This window comes from Galeopterus variegatus, unplaced genomic scaffold (assembly GCF_000696425.1).
Source record: "Galeopterus variegatus unplaced genomic scaffold, G_variegatus-3.0.2 Scaffold762, whole genome shotgun sequence".
NCBI classification, from domain to species: domain Eukaryota; kingdom Metazoa; phylum Chordata; class Mammalia; order Dermoptera; family Cynocephalidae; genus Galeopterus; species Galeopterus variegatus.
Window position 1 is genome coordinate 311,203 of NW_007726873.1, and position 18,102 is coordinate 329,304.

The 18,102-nt window shown below is 42.2% G+C and overlaps 1 protein-coding gene across 5 annotated transcripts in view; it reads right to left on the minus strand.

Moving 5' to 3' along the window:
* Positions 1 to 1,082: 1,082 nt before the first annotated feature.
* Positions 1,083 to 18,102, minus strand: part of ACSL6 (acyl-CoA synthetase long-chain family member 6) — a 66,299-nt gene continuing 49,279 nt past the window's right edge. For all 5 annotated transcript variants that reach the window (XM_008572173.1, XM_008572172.1, XM_008572175.1 and 2 more), the window contains exons 16-21: positions 17,708 to 17,796; positions 16,700 to 16,816; positions 13,124 to 13,267; positions 12,471 to 12,572; positions 11,494 to 11,565; positions 1,083 to 2,668 (exon numbers count right to left, since the gene is read on the minus strand). In XM_008572173.1, the coding sequence (XP_008570395.1) occupies positions 2,531 to 2,668; positions 11,494 to 11,565; positions 12,471 to 12,572; positions 13,124 to 13,267; positions 16,700 to 16,816; positions 17,708 to 17,796 (662 nt within the window). In that variant the 3' untranslated portion in view covers positions 1,083 to 2,530. The remainder of the gene's footprint in view (positions 2,669 to 11,493; positions 11,566 to 12,470; positions 12,573 to 13,123; positions 13,268 to 16,699; positions 16,817 to 17,707; positions 17,797 to 18,102) is intronic.

The following is an 18,102-nucleotide window of genomic DNA, read 5'->3' on the forward strand; positions in this document are numbered from 1 at the left end:
ATCTTTAAGTACATAGCCTTTTTCTATATTGGTTGAAGAGAAACACAAACTTTTTTCCCTTCAAAATAAAGTTGGGAAATCTGAAGCAAGAAGGATTTTTACTTTAATACATATTTTAAAATTTCTCCTTTATTACAAAAATTAAGTGGAGTTTAACAGAGGAATAGATAAGTGTACATGCAATATATTTAGGGTCCACTGTTTACTTTTCTCTGCACATGTGCACTAAGCCATTTATTGGCCCAAGTGTGATGATTACCACACAGATTGGGAAGTTAGTAGAAACATAAAACCTTTTAAGTGAAAAAAAAGAAGAAATCTTATGTTGTCCATAATCAATCATATTCAACTACTATGAGATATAAATAAAATAAAAATACGTTTTAAGTTATTTGTTTATATTTTTCAAATTTCTTTTGGAATCAAAACCAAATGTGAAATTTTAGTCAACTAGAAGGACAATGGGAAACAACTTTTTCTTTTAAATGTGAAGCTACCTGCCCTTGAAATAGTATGAATGTCCAATTCGGATAACAATTTTTATTTTTAATTAGTCAAATACATATATATTTTTTTTTTGTCTTTTTCCGTGTCCGGCAATGGATCACAACCCTCAGTGTCGCCCCCGTACCGGACCGGGACCGGCAACGGGATCACAACCCTCGGTGTTGCCCCCGCGCCTCGCTCAGCCAGTGAGCGGGAACCGGTCTGTATGTGGGATCCGAACCCTTGGCGGGAGCACTGCCGCACTTCCCAAGCGGCGCACTAGTGCAGTGCGCCACCGGGCCGGCCCTCAAATACATATTAAACATAAAAAAAAAACTAATGCTATACAGACATGGCCTTGGACATTTTAAGTATTAAATGCCTTTAAAAATTAATGTGTATAGAACTAGCTCATTTATCAAATGTCAAATTTATAAGTGCAGCAGTGGGTCTTCAGAGAGAATATGCCCAAGGAATATGTAACAGACTAGATAAGTATATCAAATGAAGCTATGATCCACTTTTGACAAGACTGAAATATAAGTGTGTAATCATTGATGCCCATGTGATCACAGAAGGCCCATGTGATTATGCAGTTTTTAACTGACAGTATTTATTTACAAACAGTTTGGACCTTCTTTCAGGAGAAAGGAGCTTCTGGACTGTGAACAATGAGCACATATATTTTGAATTAACACATGAATTTCATATGAATTGTTCATATGCTTTCAGAGTCCTGTCTCTACAGAAGAAAAACTTTCCTAGGGACCATGCTTTCTCCAGATGCACAGTCCATAGCTTGGAACTTGATTGCTGTCCATAGTAACTGGGCTTTAATTATATGAAATTGTTGGCACCCATGTACAGAGCGTGTCTAAATACATAATGCAAGAAAGGAGGTTTTCATGGTTAAACTTAGGAGCATTTAAAGATTTTAGGAATGAAATCATGCCATTAGGAGATATTTCTCTATGATTGACTTATAAAGTTTTCTAGGGACATTTTGAAGAGGGTCTTCAAAATTATGTTGTTGAAAAATTATTTTCTTTGGAAATAACATCCTTCTTCCCCCATCCTGCCTGGATAGTCTTACTGAAAGAAAGTGAAGTTGTTCAGAAGTACTGCCATATTGAGATTCTCAGGCCTGGCATGGACATAGTGAGAATGAAAGACTGGACGACCTCAGCGAGGAACATAGGTACATTAATTGCTGCCCACCCTGAGAAATAACTCTGAGTTTCTTCTTCCAAGTCTTCCCACCAGGGTCCATTCATTTTAGAGTCAATGACATCTTTTGTAATTCCTTATGGCAAGTCCATGAATATATGCATATCCTTGAATAATTTTACATTACACTTTTTCTAGGTAGTTCCTGAATAGTTTAATGATCTTAATAAATGAGAAATGTATTGAAAGATCTTTGTGAGTTATATAAATATAGCATTTAAGAATATCTGAATTTGCATTTTTCATGAAAAAAAGTAAAAATCAGAAAGAAAACCTTTTTCACATCAATAAGGATTGTCATGTTTAAAGAATGTGAAGTTATGTAGAATGTGTTATGTTTTGTTTTAGCATGATTCTGTACACCTAGTTTTAGTTTTTTAAGTCTGATTTAATTGTGATTTTGACAATTGATTATTGAATGAGGTAGTCCACATTGCCTAGATATTCGCTGCATCTGGTTACTATTCCACAAATAATTAAGTACAATATATCAGTTATGCTTTTCCTTATGTTTAATAGTTCTGTGAACATTGAGCATATATTACTTTTAGTGGTACACAGTTCTTGAGAAAATGTCTTGATCTTTTACATTGCCATTTGTGATATTTTTAGCAGCTCACTACATTTTAATAAAAATAAAGTGTACTTGGTGATGATAGAGAAAATATTGTTAAAGATCTCTTGGGACAGGAAAAGCCTCAGTCATAAAATCAGGTGCTTATTCATTTTCAGCTGTGTCATTTTGATTCTTTACTTTCAAGAATAATTATAATATTGCTACACAGTCCATCATACTGAGAAGAACTTTCCTTGAACTTCACATGGAGATTGAGTAAAGCTCTTCTATTTGTTTTTTGAAGTACTCTCTCAGCTCAGGTCTCTTAGCCTTTAGTGTTGGTGTCAGCAAGCCATTTTGAACTGAGAACATTTCAGAATGGATGTGAATGGCTTTAACCTAAAAACCAAATGCAGAATACATCTTTAACAGGAATAGAACACAGCATTTACAGCATACATGGCAAAAGTAAACAGGCATACGGGAAGAGAGATATTGATATACAAACACTGTGCTGAGTCAAAATTATGTTAATAACATTTCAGCCCATTTGACATGTCTAAAAGCCACCTTCTTTCCTTCCTACTCAGTCGTTTAGCTAGTCAACAGAAAGGAATTGGTTGCTTACTCTGTGCCATCCACTGAAGATACAAAGAGGAATCATGAATTCCCCTGCCCTCAGGGAGTGCACATTCGCATCCAGGAGAGAGAGACACCAAATTGTTAGTATGGTATTCACAGGATGATGTTATGATAGGGAAGAGGAAGGAGCAGTCAGGGAAGACTTCCCAAATCAGGTGAATGTTAAAGAATGAGTAATAGTTAAGCAGCAAAGGGGAATATGTAGGTGGAGATGGGCGTTATAGGCAGAGGCAACCCCAAGAACAAAGTTATGGGCATGAGAAATGAAGGATGATAAGGGAAATCTAAGTGGTTTCTTGTTGTTGTTACATAAAATAGGAGGTAAAGGATGTGAGGGATAAAGTTGAAGTGGTGGATGGGGCAGTTTATGAAGGAGTTCAAACTTTATTCTGAAGGTAAATGAACAAAGGTACTGAAGGTACTCAACGGGGCAATGGCATGGCTGAGTACACATTTTAGAAAGATCGCTCCAAGAAAAATAGGAAGATGTTTTTTGAGCAAGTTAAGATTGGAAGCAGGGAAACTAACCAGAAGGATTTGGCCAGTCTACGGGAGAGAAGATCAGGGCCTACACTTAGTAGCAGAGACAGAAACAGAGACAAGTAAGCAGTTCTAAGAATGATTCAGACATAAATTGGCAAGATGTAGTGAAGAAGGAGGCAGCCTTGAGGACCACTAGGTTTCTGGTTTGGATGGCTGCATAGAGATAGTACCACTTATAGGAGGAATATACATTCTGGGGAGGACATGATCGGTCCAAGTTAAAAAAAAAATGTTCTGCGATGGAATTTTATCAAATCTATCAGAGGGGGGAATGGAGGGATCAGACTAGTATTCACATTGCTTATTTCCGATGAGGCAAATCCTAGGCCTCCTCATACAGTCTCTTTGCAGGGCTGAATGGGACCCAGAGAGGACAGAGGGACTGATCTAAGAGGGCCCGGACAGGCTCCTCCCACATGGGACTTCAGCAGAAAGGGTCACAGTCAATTCTTTAAGAATTATATGATCTGGGCTTGGGCTGAATCCTGGAGTGACACTTTCTCTAAGAAATTGTATCCTGATTGACAACAGGGACCAAATTTAATGATTTTGTTGATATATTACACCCATACCATCAAGTAGTGAACAGGGTTATGAATTGCTGTAATACAGACTTTAAAAAACCAATTCAAAATATATGTGTTAAATACACATATACTTTCACTTGTTTTGTGTAATTGATATTTATTGAGCAACTACTGTGTGTCATAGTGCTGGGCATCAGGGATGCAAAGAAGAAGAAGATACAGTCCCTAATCACATGGGGCTTACAATCTAATGACAAGATGCTCCATTATGATACTATAATTATGGGGACAAGCACAGAGAGGGCCACCTGTGGTAGGCAGAGGAGTCAGTTGCTTCCCTAGTACCCACTCCCCACTTCTTCCATGCTAATAGAAACCTGACTTGGTTTGGGGCCAAAAGAGTCTGTGTCAATCATGACAGTCCTGCTCCCTGATTTCCCAGCCTTCCTTGCAGCTAGGGGATAGCCATGAGACCCATTTTTGGCTAAAGAGAAGGGAAAGTTTTTGCTTTCCTAATAAAAGGTTCAGACATGGCTATCTCCACCCACTCTCCCTTCCTACTCCCTTGAATGTGGGCAATGTCCAAAGCCGTAGCAGCTACCTTGTAACCATGAGGTGATAAGCCAACTTCTTATGTGAGGGGGTGAGGGAGTGGGGAACCAACCAATGTGTATAAGACACTGTGAGTCAGGTTTTTCTGTTAGAGCTGAATGCATTTCTGATATACCACCTAACCCAAGCTTAGGCAGGACTCATTGAAAAGGGATGTTGGAGTCGAACTTTGAAGGATAGGTAGACTTTAGCCAGATAAAGATAGCAAGAGGGAGGGACAGTGATTGCTATACGGCCTGAGGAGAGGAGGGTGCTCTATGCAGAGGAAACATGTGCCAAAGCATATCTGGGACATTACAAGTGTGGGCTGAAGTATACGGCACAAATGAAGAAGAAAGAGATGGCGTTGGAGAGACAGACTGTGGCCAAACTATAAAGGATCAATATACCTAGCTAGAGAGTTTGGACATGATTCTTTAAACAATTTTTAAACAGTAAGATATAGAACCAGAAAGGCTCTTTGGCAAGATTACTCTGTTAAGAATGGACTGAAGTGGGGCAAGAGTGGAAGCTGGAAGATCAGCTAATAGGCAAGAATGATGGTGATTTGGGCTATGAAGTTAGCTGTAGAGATGGAAATAGACTCTAGGGGTAGAAAGAACAAGATGTAGCAATTGCTGTGGATAAGTGGTAAAGAAAGAGAGATAAGAATGGCTCTAGGTTTCTGCTTGGGAAGCTACTAAGATGTCAAAAACTAGAGGAGCAGCAGAAAGATTTTTTGGAGATGGGAAGATCAAGCATTCGCATTAAGTTTGAAATGCTCCTGAGACAGCCAAGTGGTCTTTCTACATTGGATGTATTGGTCTGGAGGAAAGAGCTGCAGCCTGGATTTGAGACAGAGAAGGAGCGACTTGAAAAGTAGAAAGTAACCAGAGTGTGGGTCACAAAAGCCAGAAGAAAAGTGAGAGGTCACTATGGTCAGAAGCTGCTATCATAGGAGAACTGTTCATAAAATCAGTGGACACAATCCAGAAATAACTTATTTTAAAAATCAGTGTATGTAAGCAGATGTAAAAATTCAACATTCAATGATTGTTTTCAGAATCTCTGATACTAACAGTTTAGTATTTTGGCAGGTGGTTTTTTGAGATGACAAAGAATTCTTTGGTCAGAAAACTCATTACATTCACCAATTTTTCAGGTCAAAAATTTGATATACAAAGGCCTCTAAAATGGCTATACTTACAAATTTTTAAAAAGCCTTTAAGAAAAATTCTAACAAATCCTGGTATTTTTAACACATATTTGTTGTTTTAAAATGTGAAAGCTTTCAAATGAGCATAGCATTAATAAATCAGATTCATCTTTGTCTCTTAAAAAAATTGTCCAGATAAAGGGTTCGCTTTTGCCTTAGAGTAGCTTATTTCCATAACGAGGATAGCATTTTAAGGGATTTATGTATATTAGGGATGTGGGGCACTTTAAGCTAAAACTGCAGCTAGCATTATAGGTAGCTGCCTCAACTTCACTTCACATATTGAAAAGATTTCTACTTGGATACTCAATTTTTTTTTTTTTTTTTGTCTTTTGTCTTTTGTCTTTTTCCGTGTCCGGCAACGGATCGCAACCCTCAGTGTTGCCCCCGTACCGGACCGGGGACCGGCAACAGGACTGCAACCCTCGGTGTTGCTCCCGTGCCTCGCTCAGCCAGTGAGGGGGAACCGGTCTGTATGTGGGATCCGAACCCTCGGGCGGGAGCGCTGCCGCGCTTCCCAAGCGGCGCACTTATCCAGTGCGCCACTGGGCCGGCCCAATACTCAATTTAAATAGCTAGAAATCTGAGGCTCTTGGCTAAAGAGTGGTATCATCAAGTTTTTCAAAATTAGTTAAGGTTCTTTCAAAAAGTGTTTCATTTAAAAACTCTCTCAGTGTGCTTGATATTCACAGAAGCAAGGATTTGGTAAGGACTAGAGCTGCTGTCCTTTGTACCCTATGGAACATATTTTTTTCCTAATTTGTCATTATCAAAAATAAACCACCCTAGGAGATCCAAATTCATTGGAAACAGGTCCCAAGGGAGAAGCTTTCAAACCATAGTGCACTGAGAACTAGGGGATCTGCAGAGGCTACTGCTAGGGGTGATGTGGAAGCGGGGTATAGAGAGATAGGGGAGGGGTGGAGATGAGGTCGGTGGGTTGAGGTGGGAGAGAGGCTGAGGTCCATGGAGGTGGAGTGGAGGAGGGATGAGGTGAGGTGGTTGTGGCGGGCAGGGGGGATGGTTGGAGGGGCTCTGGCTCAAGCCCCAAACCAATCGGAGCAACACTGATGTTATGTTTTGTACATGCTCAACTTTCATAGATGATGTCATCTAAGTTCTACTTAAACAAGCTTGGAAATCACTGTTTGATGACAAAATTAATTAGCTTGAAGAAAATATTAACACAATATAAATCAAATTTAATCATAGAGTCAGTGATTTACTGGTGTAGTAACTCATTTACTGTCAAAATGAAAAACCGAAAAATTGACAGTGCTAATATCCTTAACTTTTTTAAAGGAACTTCTCTTATGATAGAAACAGTGTCACATAAAAGACTTTGGTAAGGCAAACCATTTACCCATCTTCTTGTGTTAAAGAAATTAATAACATAATTTTAAAAAGGAGATGTGAATACCAAGATATAATTTCTACAGTGTACTTGCAGCCTAGTTTCAGCTTTTCTGTGTTCCTAACAGCACGTGGAAAACATTCTGTAGTTGGGGCAGGAGTCTATGTTCAGTACAGGGACTTGGGGTGAACACATTTGAAAATCTGGTAGCAACAAGCAGAAGCTACAAAAAATACAGTACAGGGAATATGAATTCCATAGGGAGAGCTACGCAATGCTATTTAGATGGTAAGTAGAATGGAAAAGAAAACATTATGATCTTAGGAAGAAAGAAATGCATCAAAGGAAATCAGTATGTCGAACAGATTTTGAATACCTGTCAAACCAGCAACCTGTAGCAAACCTAAAAGGCTGAGTGGAACATCTTCAGTTCCATGTGGCTGTCTACAAAATAGTTCTCCCTGAAAAGAGGCTATATCATTAAATACAGCTTTGCAGAAGGCCAAGCAATATGGCTGCCTACTCTTGGCTCACCGTTCAGTCCTTTAGTGAGCAGGTGAGCACAGCACTGCTGCCAGGCTGTCTGTCCTTGCTCTAGTCTGACCTACAGCCCTGGGTCAATTTAGATTTGCCCATAAAAATACCTATCTGGGGCCAGCCCGGTGGCGCACTGCTACAGTGCGCCGCTTGGGAGCGCAGCGGCGCTCCCGCCGAGGGTTCAGATCCCACATACAGACCGGCCGCTCACTGGCTGAGCAAGGTGTGGGCGCAACACCGAGGGTTGCGATCCCGTTGCCGGTCCCGGTCCGGTACGGGTGCGACACTGAGGGTTGCGATCTGTTGCCGGTCACGAAAAAAGACAAAAAGGAAAAAAAAAAAATACCTATCTGACCTGCTCATCTCATCACTAAGTGGAAAAAAATGAGTCAAACCAGTTGTTTAACTAACACTGACCTTAACTGTGGGCCCCAAACCTTTAGTATTTTCCAGAAGTGAATCAATACACATTTTCATTTTCTGTAGTTATAAATTTTCTCATAAAACCAAACTCTCCAATTTTGAACTTATAAGAAAAAGATATGAGAATACTTATTCTCCCTGTATGCCAAACACACCACATAAAACTGGTTTTCCAATTTTTAATAAGCAAAGCTTTTGTTGAGGAAAGAAGGACCTGCTTCATGTCAGTTTCCTTTCCTCACACTACATTCTTGTCATTGAAAAAAGATTCTGTAAGGTTTTTTAAAATTTAGAAACACTGTAACACTTTATTGCATTGGAACAAAATACCTCAAAAGTGTCAATTTATGCCAACTCATAAAAGTATGAACTTTTCATAATTTTGATGAAACATAGTATTTTATGTTTTTCAATGGTATTACTCAGTTAAACACTTTAACACAATATTGCTTGTAGACTTTTAATGAGGGCTTCACTAGTCAGAATTTGAAACATCTATCAAGTGTCAAAGTTCACGTATATTGCCTACGCAAATTAATAGGGCATATAAATGATAAGAAAATGGTTAAATCATAGTTAAATATGCTTGAGTACTTCTCAGTCACCTACATATTTTAATTACCGATAAAATTATTTTAAATGCTTATTTACTCATTAAAATATATCTTCCAAAGATCTCCATAAATTAATATTGGTTGGCCTAGTTCTAGGAATCGTCTTTTTCTGGAAATTAAATGACTTCATTTTTTTTTCTAATTCAAAGTTTAATTCAGATCAACCCATCCCAGTAAGTCTGAACTCCTAAAGCTTTTGTTGAATGACTTAAACTATGAACTTGAATATTTGTGTGTGTGTGTTAATAAGAGTTAAGCTTTAACTGACTATTCATTTTTGACAGTGTATTATGGATAACTGAAATAATTTAAGTTGAGCTTTGGTGCACTACTGGGAGCACACCCTACTCAGGCACGAGGCCTGGTTTTTGCTTTCCTGTGGTCAGCTGAGAGCATGCACTGGCTGAGGAGGGGAGGATGCCACAGACCAACAAAGAGGAGAATGAGAACAGAGAAAATCAGAAGGTGACAGCCTTGGCAATAAAACTAAAGGCCTCTGGGATGCCACGTGACTTCCCTGTATTTGAGGTTACCATGGTGATGGCAGATTATTACAGCAGAAACTCTACTTAAAGCATGTGGAAAGTCAAGAACACATCTCCTCTTAGTAAAAGCTTTAACCAGAGCAACAGTTCACACTGGAAACTTAACCTAAGGTCCCTCTTAAGCATAATCTGAAGAGTTGGTATTTTTTTTCCCCGTGAAGAGGAATCTGGATATCAAAATTCTCTGTGTGCCCTGGGGCAACTCACACATCACAACACCAGCAGGGGGCGTGTAGGCCTTGTGAAGCCTCCAGGATGTCCCCAGTCTGCTCAAGGCCAGACCTTCAAATAACCATGCAGGCCCAGACCAACCAGGTCTGTGACAATTTACTTGTGGCCCCTGCCCTACATGATCATATATGATCCAGTCACACAACTCTCCATTAAGGAAGGGCAATGAAGTCAATTCTAGCAAATTTGGAAAATTAAATAATTATTAATGAAGACCCCACCAGGGTCTTCATTCAGAAAGATAAATGTAACTTTCCTGAATGCCTCAGATTTTATAATTTTTTTTTTTTTGTCTTTTTTCGTGTCCGGCAACCGATCGCAACCCTCAGTGTCGCGCCCGTACCGGACCGGGACCGGCAACGGGATCGCAACCCTCGGTGCTGCACCCGCACCTCGCTCAGCCAGTGAGCGGGAACCGGTCTGTATGTGGGATCCGAACCCTCGGCGGGAGCGCCGCCACGCTCCCAAGCGGCGCACTGTAGCAGTGCGCCACCGGGCGGGCCCTCAGATTTTATAATTTTTTAAAATAATGATTTATATATCAAGGCCTCAATTGACCTAAAACATACTGATGTATGAGGGTAAAGCAGTGTTTCTCAAACTGGACTAATGTAACATCTATTTCAAAAGAAAAACAATACTCTCAGACCCTAAAACTACGTTTAGATTTTCTTGTTTTTAAGAGATTAAAATCTTAATCTGTAGAAATGTTTGTTAACTGCAATTAAAATGCTGCAAGAGTTTTATATTTAAAAATGGTTTTAAAATCTTTAGGTTATTATCAAATGAACATACAAAACTTAAAAATTCTCATAAGCCTTGTTCATTTTTTTTTTTTTTTTTGTGACTGGCAACGGATCACAACCCTCAGTGTCGCACCCGTACCGGACCGGGACCGGCAACGGGATCGCAACCCTCAGTACTGCACCCGCACCTCGCTCAGCCAGTGAGCGGCTGGTCTGTATGTGGGATCTGAACCCTCGGCGGGAGCGCCGCTGGGCTCCCAAGCGGTGCACTGTAGCAGTGCGCCACCGGGCCGGCCCCATAAGCCTTGTTCAAATACAAAGAAATTTTTTTATGTCTATATAATTTAACTTTTAATAATGGCTATGTTTAACAGCTAGCTCATAAAAGCCCTGAAATTTTATTTATTTATTTTATTTTTTTTAATTTATCATTATACAATGTAGTTGATTTTTGTGGCCCTTTACCAATTAATTCCTTTTTCCCCCTTCCTCTTCCCTTTTCCACCCCCATCAACATCATATCTGTTCTCTTAACAAGTTCAATGAATTATTGTGATTGTTTATACAAGGAATTTTTTTTCCCCAGGATCCTCTTTTTTTCTAGGACCTATGCAAGGAAAATTTAAAAATCAATATATTAATATTTTTCTCTTTGAATTTTTGACAAAAGAGGATGTGTAAATGGTATATGTAAGTAGGACCAAGTATGCTTATGAACTCAGTTAAGAACCAACCTTGCAAAGACAAAATGTCTTAGAGGACTGCTGTGTCCTCTCCCAACACATTCTTTGTTTCCTCTTCTTTGTAGAGGGTATGCTGCGCTGACAGATCACTGGCGCAAGGAGCCTAATCTTTCCAATGTCCTTCTGGCAAGTAAGCTTGCCCACTGCAGCCAAGAAGGCAGTCCCCATAAAAATAAAAATAAGATGGGACTCTGGTCTTCAGTATTGCAGGCAGCTAGGGAGATATGTAAACACGATCTGCTAGTGACAGCTAGGGTACTATTTCAGCCTCATGAATGTTTATGATATAAAGGCAACGAGCACAGTCTCACTTGAAATATGACCTATTTCAGTTCAGGAAGCATGCTGTTGCAGAGTCAGCGTGAAACAGGCCTTCAGGGGTCTGTTGGTACACAGCCTGCTGGTGGCCCGCATCATGAAGGGTAAGGAATCTAGGTCACAGTTGTCATGAGTTAATTTAATTTTCATCACTGCCTAAAGGGATATAATGAGTATGGAAAAGTAACAGTTACCTGTTCAAAAGAATGGAGTCCGCTCTCTTTTCCTAATCTCACCATATCTTCCAAAATGGCTTTCTTCAGCTCCTAAATCAAACCATAAGAATAAAATTACAACAAGAACACACTTAAAAATGTAGGTAGAAGAAACAACACACTTTGAGTAAAGCACCACTGCCAGTTGTGCCAATATGTGCTTCCCTGCACCCCCATCCACCAACAGAGACATTGGCTCCCTGGCAGCCTGCCAATCTCCTCTCATCAGGCAAGTAAGTGATGGAAATGGCCAAAGGAGTGACCATGAGCAGGCTAGGGAACCACTCAATTTTTTTAAAACCGGCTTTTGGGTTGGCCTGGTGAGTCCTGCCACACCCAGGTGAGCCCAGAGCTCAGAGGGAGAGGCAGGGTCTATGGCTGTGCTGAGAAGTGGACCCTGTGACTCAAGGGGCTGACACTGCATCAGAGCATGTGGATTTTCCTCCACAGAACCCCAAGTGTGCCAGAAGATGGCTTCAGGCAGGTGTGAGTGTCTAATGCTCTAAGCAGGAAGAATTCTGTTACTTTTTCAATTCCATGACTATCTCTCTAAGTCCAGTAAACCCAAATCCACTTCACACTTGGAAAGAGAATGGCCAGCGAGTCAGAAAGCCTGTGCTCACATCTGGCTCTGCTGTTAACCAGCTGTGTGGCCTTGGGCAAGTCACCTCCCTCCCTGGACTCTCCTCCAAGCTGCAAAACAACAGGGCTGGGTAAGCTTTCTGATGTCTCCTGGCTGTAAAATCCAATAGCTTGTCACACCTTCTAAGAAGAAATATAAGTTTCTTCAATAATACTAAAAGGACAAGTCTCTGGTTTAGGATTCCTACTGTGTATAAACTAATTTTAGAAATTACCTACATGTTCAGATTTCACTGGCCTACGGTTTTTCTGTCCTCATTATGTGGAATCATAAAACGTGGCAACATTTTAGGAAACAGCCCCAAAATACTGACCTTACTAGTGCAGAGCTCTGCATATGTCCCTTCAATTCCTCTCTTCTGGGCCCAGGAGGGCATGACTTCAGGGTCAGGCACAACAATGCCCACCAAAAAGGCCTGCAATGCCCACCAAAGGAAAACACAGTCATGACAAAACCTTTTAAAGTGATTATTTGTGGTTTAGCATTAAAATTCTCAGACTCCACCCTTTTCTAAAAATAAGTATACACTTGTGAAACATTTGTTCATATGTTATAAAATATTTCCATCAATATATCACACATTCTTGCCTTCCTTTTCTAATATATTCCCCTAACTTTGTAAAAATAAATAAATAAATAAAAGGATGTTTAAGGACATTAAGAATCAGTAAAGTTAGATTGACATGTACCTTTGATTCTCATGCCAATCTTAAATCAGCACATCTTTAGGATGCTAATCAAAAACAATCTATGATCCAAATTCTATGAACCAAAACACATTGCCCAGGATTTCCAGACCATTTTAAAATTGTTTCAGCAACATGATTTTCATTCATGAAAAAGGAATTTTCTCTCATGTTTTAAAATGCATAAAAGAATCCTGGTGTCTTATTGGAGATTAATGTTTAATCTGGATTTTTCAGTGGGCCCAGTATGTGTGGGAGGGCTGAAGCACAGGGACCTCACCTTTAAGCTGTCCCCATGGACGTAGATTTGCGCCACAGGCTGGCTCCGGATGTAGATGTTCTCAATCTTCTCAGGTGCAACATATTCTCCCTGAGCAAGTTTAAATATGTGCTTTTTCCGATCAATAATTTTAAGAGTTCCTGCCTGTGGAGTTGGACAAACAGCCTCATAAGAAGATGTCACTCCCAAGCCTGAGCCCCTCACTCCAAAAGTGAGCCCTTCACCCCTGCCTTACTCCATTCGGCAGACCCCATCCTACTCTGCTCCTCCATCTGTTGTCTCTGCACTTATGGAGCTTCTGTGTGGCCAGAGAGAGACACTGTGCACCACAGGCTGGTGACATCCAAGCTCTGCTAGGCCCTGAGCACCCGTGTCCTTTCCCCTCAGCAGTTAACCCTCCCACTCCAGCATGCCCTCCTTCCACCCCTCTTCACCCCCTCCTCCTCCTCAGAGGCCCACCTACCTTCCACCAGGGCTCCCATCTTGCCCAGGCCCTTGCTCCGGCTGTCCTTTTTCTCACCAGTATCTTCAGATTGGCTCCCTTAGACAACACTCAGGCCTCTTGCCCCACTACTGCCCTCACCCCCAAAGAGCAGTCTCCCCATATCTCTACATATAGCACAGATCCGGCAGAGACTCCAGCAACTGTGACTCCCACCTAACAAGCCAGATGGCACTAGGAGCCCTGGCCCCTCCAGGACCTCTGCAGCAGGCCAGCCACTCCCTTGGGCAGTGAGTGCTGGTGCCACTGGCCTCCAGGACTCCTGTTCACGTCCCTGACTCCCCTCGACTTGTGTGAGTTTCCGAGGTGATGAGGTGGGCCTCTCTCCTTTGGCTCAACCCTTGAATGTTACGCTTTCCTCACCTCCACCAACAGCGCATCTTGAGGTAGCCACCATTGTCTCTTCACACTGGCCACTCCCAAATCTATCTGAGCTCCCAGCCAGACATCTGCACGGACTTCAGACCCAGTACATAACTACCGTCAGAACCAGGCCGATTGTCCCGCAGGAAGCAACACACCCCAGAGGAAGCCCTTGAGGTAGCCACCATTGTCTCTTCACACTGGCCACTCCCAAATCTGTCTGAGCTCCCAGCCAGACATCTGCACGGACTTCAGACCCAGAACATAACTACCGTCAGAACCAGGCCGATTGTCCCGCAGGAAGCAACACACCCCAGAGGAAGCCCATCACCAGGAGATGGCCTTGCGGTTTGCCTCTCCTGGGATCTCTAGCAGTCAGGCTCATCTGTTGTCACTCATAAATCCCTCTCACATCTGCATCCTCCTCCCATGAAAACCACTTCCTGACTGGACTTTTGCATACCCTCTGTAATCACTCCATCTGTTTGATCCACTAGAGCCAGAGCAATATCTCCAGAAGAGAAAAACAAGCAGGCCCCGTTTTGCTCAAAACCCAGGCTAGATATCAGGAGCTTTCCCTACAGTAGCTTCTTTGGTCCTCATGGTACTCCATGAGTTAGGTGTTGTCAACTGTTTCACAGATGAGGAAAATGAGGATCAGAGAGGTAAGTTAACTCCTCCAAAGCCACACAGCTAGGAGGTGGGGGAACCAGAATTTGAACCCACATCTTTCTGGATCAGAAGACTATGCATTTTCCTTGTTCTATCTAATACTATTTCAGAATAGTAATAAAATGTTTCAGTGCAAACGTTTCAATAGATGATCTCTACCTAAATTTCAAGAACAGATCATTCAAACATCACATACTCTTCCAGACAACAGGAAAAATAAAACCAAAAAACCACTCACCAACTCATTCAATAAGTTGACACCAAAACCATAACAGTAGTACATAAAAGGAAAGTTACAGATTAATCTCATTTATGAATATAAATGGAAATCCAAACATAATTTTTAGAAAAATAATATTAAAAAGTCACATCATGGTTAAGTTGAATTTATGCCAAGAATGCATGATTTTCTTTACATGGGAAATATAGAAAGAATAAGTATTTCTCTCAATAGCTGCAATAACAATTTTAATTATGTTTCAACAACCATTTTTAAGTAATAATAATTTAAACAATTGATTCCCACAGACTGCCTGCCTGCTGTCTTAGGCTTTGTGTTCGAGCACAACACTAGGTGCTTCGCGTGGATTAATTTATTTGCTTCTCATAATACCCTGCATGGGGGTGGTTTCATTCAAATTATAGGACACTAGCAGCAGATCCAGGGTTTGTGGGGCTTCAAGCTTTTGCAATTTTGAGGGCTTTCTTGAAGAAAAATAATATAAAAAGCGCAGGGCCTTGAAAGGGGCCATGAAGCCTAAGCTTCCCTAGCTGACAGGACAGTCCACTCTCTGCAGGTGTCGAGGGCCCCCTGACCTCTCTGGCCTCTCCCCGTGATACCGTGGGCCTTCAGTTGGAACTGCTTGCCTCACACCTCAGCATGTGCTATTACCCTGCTTTGGTTGTCCTTCCCATTCTCTCTTCTCCCCAGGAGACTCAGACCCAGAAGATGCCTGACTTCCTCTGCCTCTCTCCAGATGAGTGTGTCCCCAGCTCTTACCATCACACTGGGAACTATCTGAAGATATATGCCTTCCCTGAGCAGAGTCCCTGGCCCAGGACACACACTGGGGGTACATCCTTGTCTGCCACAGGCATGAGGGTCTCTCAAAGTGAAGCACACAGATCAAAGCAGGGGCAAATTGGCTCACTAGCCACAGGGCCCCTGGAGGGCTTAACATCATTCACATGCCTGATAAACTCAACATCTTCTCAAAATGTCCAACCCAAACCTTAGCAACTTCCCAGAGACACATGAGTGGTTCCTGGTGTGTGTGCGGGGGGAGGCTGCATCAGGCAAGGGTCCCGGTGTCAGTGCAGAGCATTTCCCTGGTCAAAACATTCATCTAAGTGTGCCAGGCATGTGCTAAATGCTTTACAGGTGTAATCTCATTTGCTCCTCACAACAATAACTGTAGAAGTAAGCTACGTTATTATTCCCATTTTAAAAATGAGAGAATGAGGCAAACTGGTTTTGGCTAAAAGTTGGGGGCCACAGCCAAAGAATGCCATGAGGTCTTGCTCCCTCATTCTGTGTGTGAATCAGTGTGGGGCCCAAGAGAGGGACAAGGCTTTGCTCAAGGTTACAGAGCAACTGCTGACAGAACCAAAAGAACTCAGGCATCCTCCACTCGGCTTCAGGCTTTTCTCTCTGCTCACACCACCTCTCAACTGGGGGGCCAGCATCCACAGGCTTGCAGGCCCTGCCCTTCTCAGATCTCCCAGAGATGTATACCCCCTGCTCCTCCTCCACCATCGGATCCCACACACAGTCAGGTCTTTTTCTGGAAACAGTTAAGGATAAGGAGTTGTTCTCTGAAACCCCAGCTGTACCCTGCTGCACTGGTCCCTCATCACCCTTGTCAGAAGGAGAGGAAAGAGGAAGCTCTGGGGCCAGGCCAGGGAGAGCCTCCCAATCCCCCAGTGTTCTTAAATGACTGTCAGGGAAGATATGGAGAAGACTCCTGCCTCAGTGAACCATATCACATACCCTCCCACCACCAAAATGTCTGGGGCTCCACAGTTCCCAACATACTTACCGGCAGCCATTTCCCGATGTCTCCAGTGTGAAGCCAGCCTTCGCAGTCCAGGGCCTCTTTTGTCCTGTCCTGATCTTTCAAGTAGCCTTTGAACACATTTGGTCCTCTCACACATATCTGTGGGGACAAACACTTTTTTCAGCTACAGCATAAGAAATTCAGCCATGGGAGGCTGTCACCAGGCATATGGAGAATAAGGTACACTATCCATCAAGAAAGTCACCGTGGAAATTGAGGTGATGGAAATAGAGGATAAAGAACAGCCAGCCACCTGGTGTCTGAACTGTCTCCTGCTTTCTCTCAAGCAGCATCCTCCCCACCTTTCCTCCCTGTCCTGGCCACCACAGGCCTCTGCCATCTCTTCTTCCTCAGGAGCCTCCTGGCCTTGGCCACATGCTGCTTTGTGACGTTCCGTTTGGCCTCATCACAGATATTGATGGCTGGCTGATTCTACCAGCGATGCTTGGGTTCTCTGCTTCATTACCAGGCAGTCAGCTTTCCCACCCACTCCCATGGAATGAATTAGTACAGGCCAGCCCTATCCACCCCATCTAGCCTATGTGTCCACGGTTATGTTTCTGCTGGGACAGATTACACAGCAGCAGGCCATGACACAGTTAGGGGAAAAAATTGATGTTTAAAAAAGTTTGGGAATTCCAACTCTTGATTTAGGCCAGCTCAGTCCCAGCATTGGGAGTTGGCAGCCTCATAAACAGGAGAGGAGATGCTAAATTCAGTTGAGTCAAATTAATCAGTAAAAAAAAGTTTGGGAATTCCAACTCTTGATTTAGGCCAGCTCAGTCCCAGCATTGGGGGTTGGCAGCCTCATAAACAGGAGAGGAGATGCTAAATTCAGTTGAGTCAAATTAATCAGTAATTTAAAATGACATTATATACAAAGTGGAAGGAAAATAATTCCATTCCCACTGTTTTTGTTTGTTTGTTCATTTGTTTTTACTCACTACATGTAGCATCCACAGTCATGAGTGATTAGATCCTTAAGTTTACCTCTCCCTCTCCTTTGCAGGTCCAATAGTTCAGTTCCTCGACATCAACGAGCTTGATATGATTGCAGGGCAGAGGCGCCCCTACGTGCCCTAAAACACAGGAGCAAGGTGGCATTTGTCAGTGTTCATATCAGTTTCAGCACTGAAGATGCTCCATGCCCCATAAAACCCCCAAGGGGCCAAAGTGGGGAATTATGGATGGAAAGTGTACACCTTTAGAAGAGCGTTTGTCACAGGCATGCATGACTGATTCTGGAGAAAGCAAAGGCCTCTGCCTGGGCCTTTGTTTTGCACATGATTCTTAAAGAGAGTCAGGCACACCTGGGCCAGCAATAATCTGCAACAGAGCCCACATTAACACATTTTCCTCATTGTCAGATCACATGTCTTGGTTTT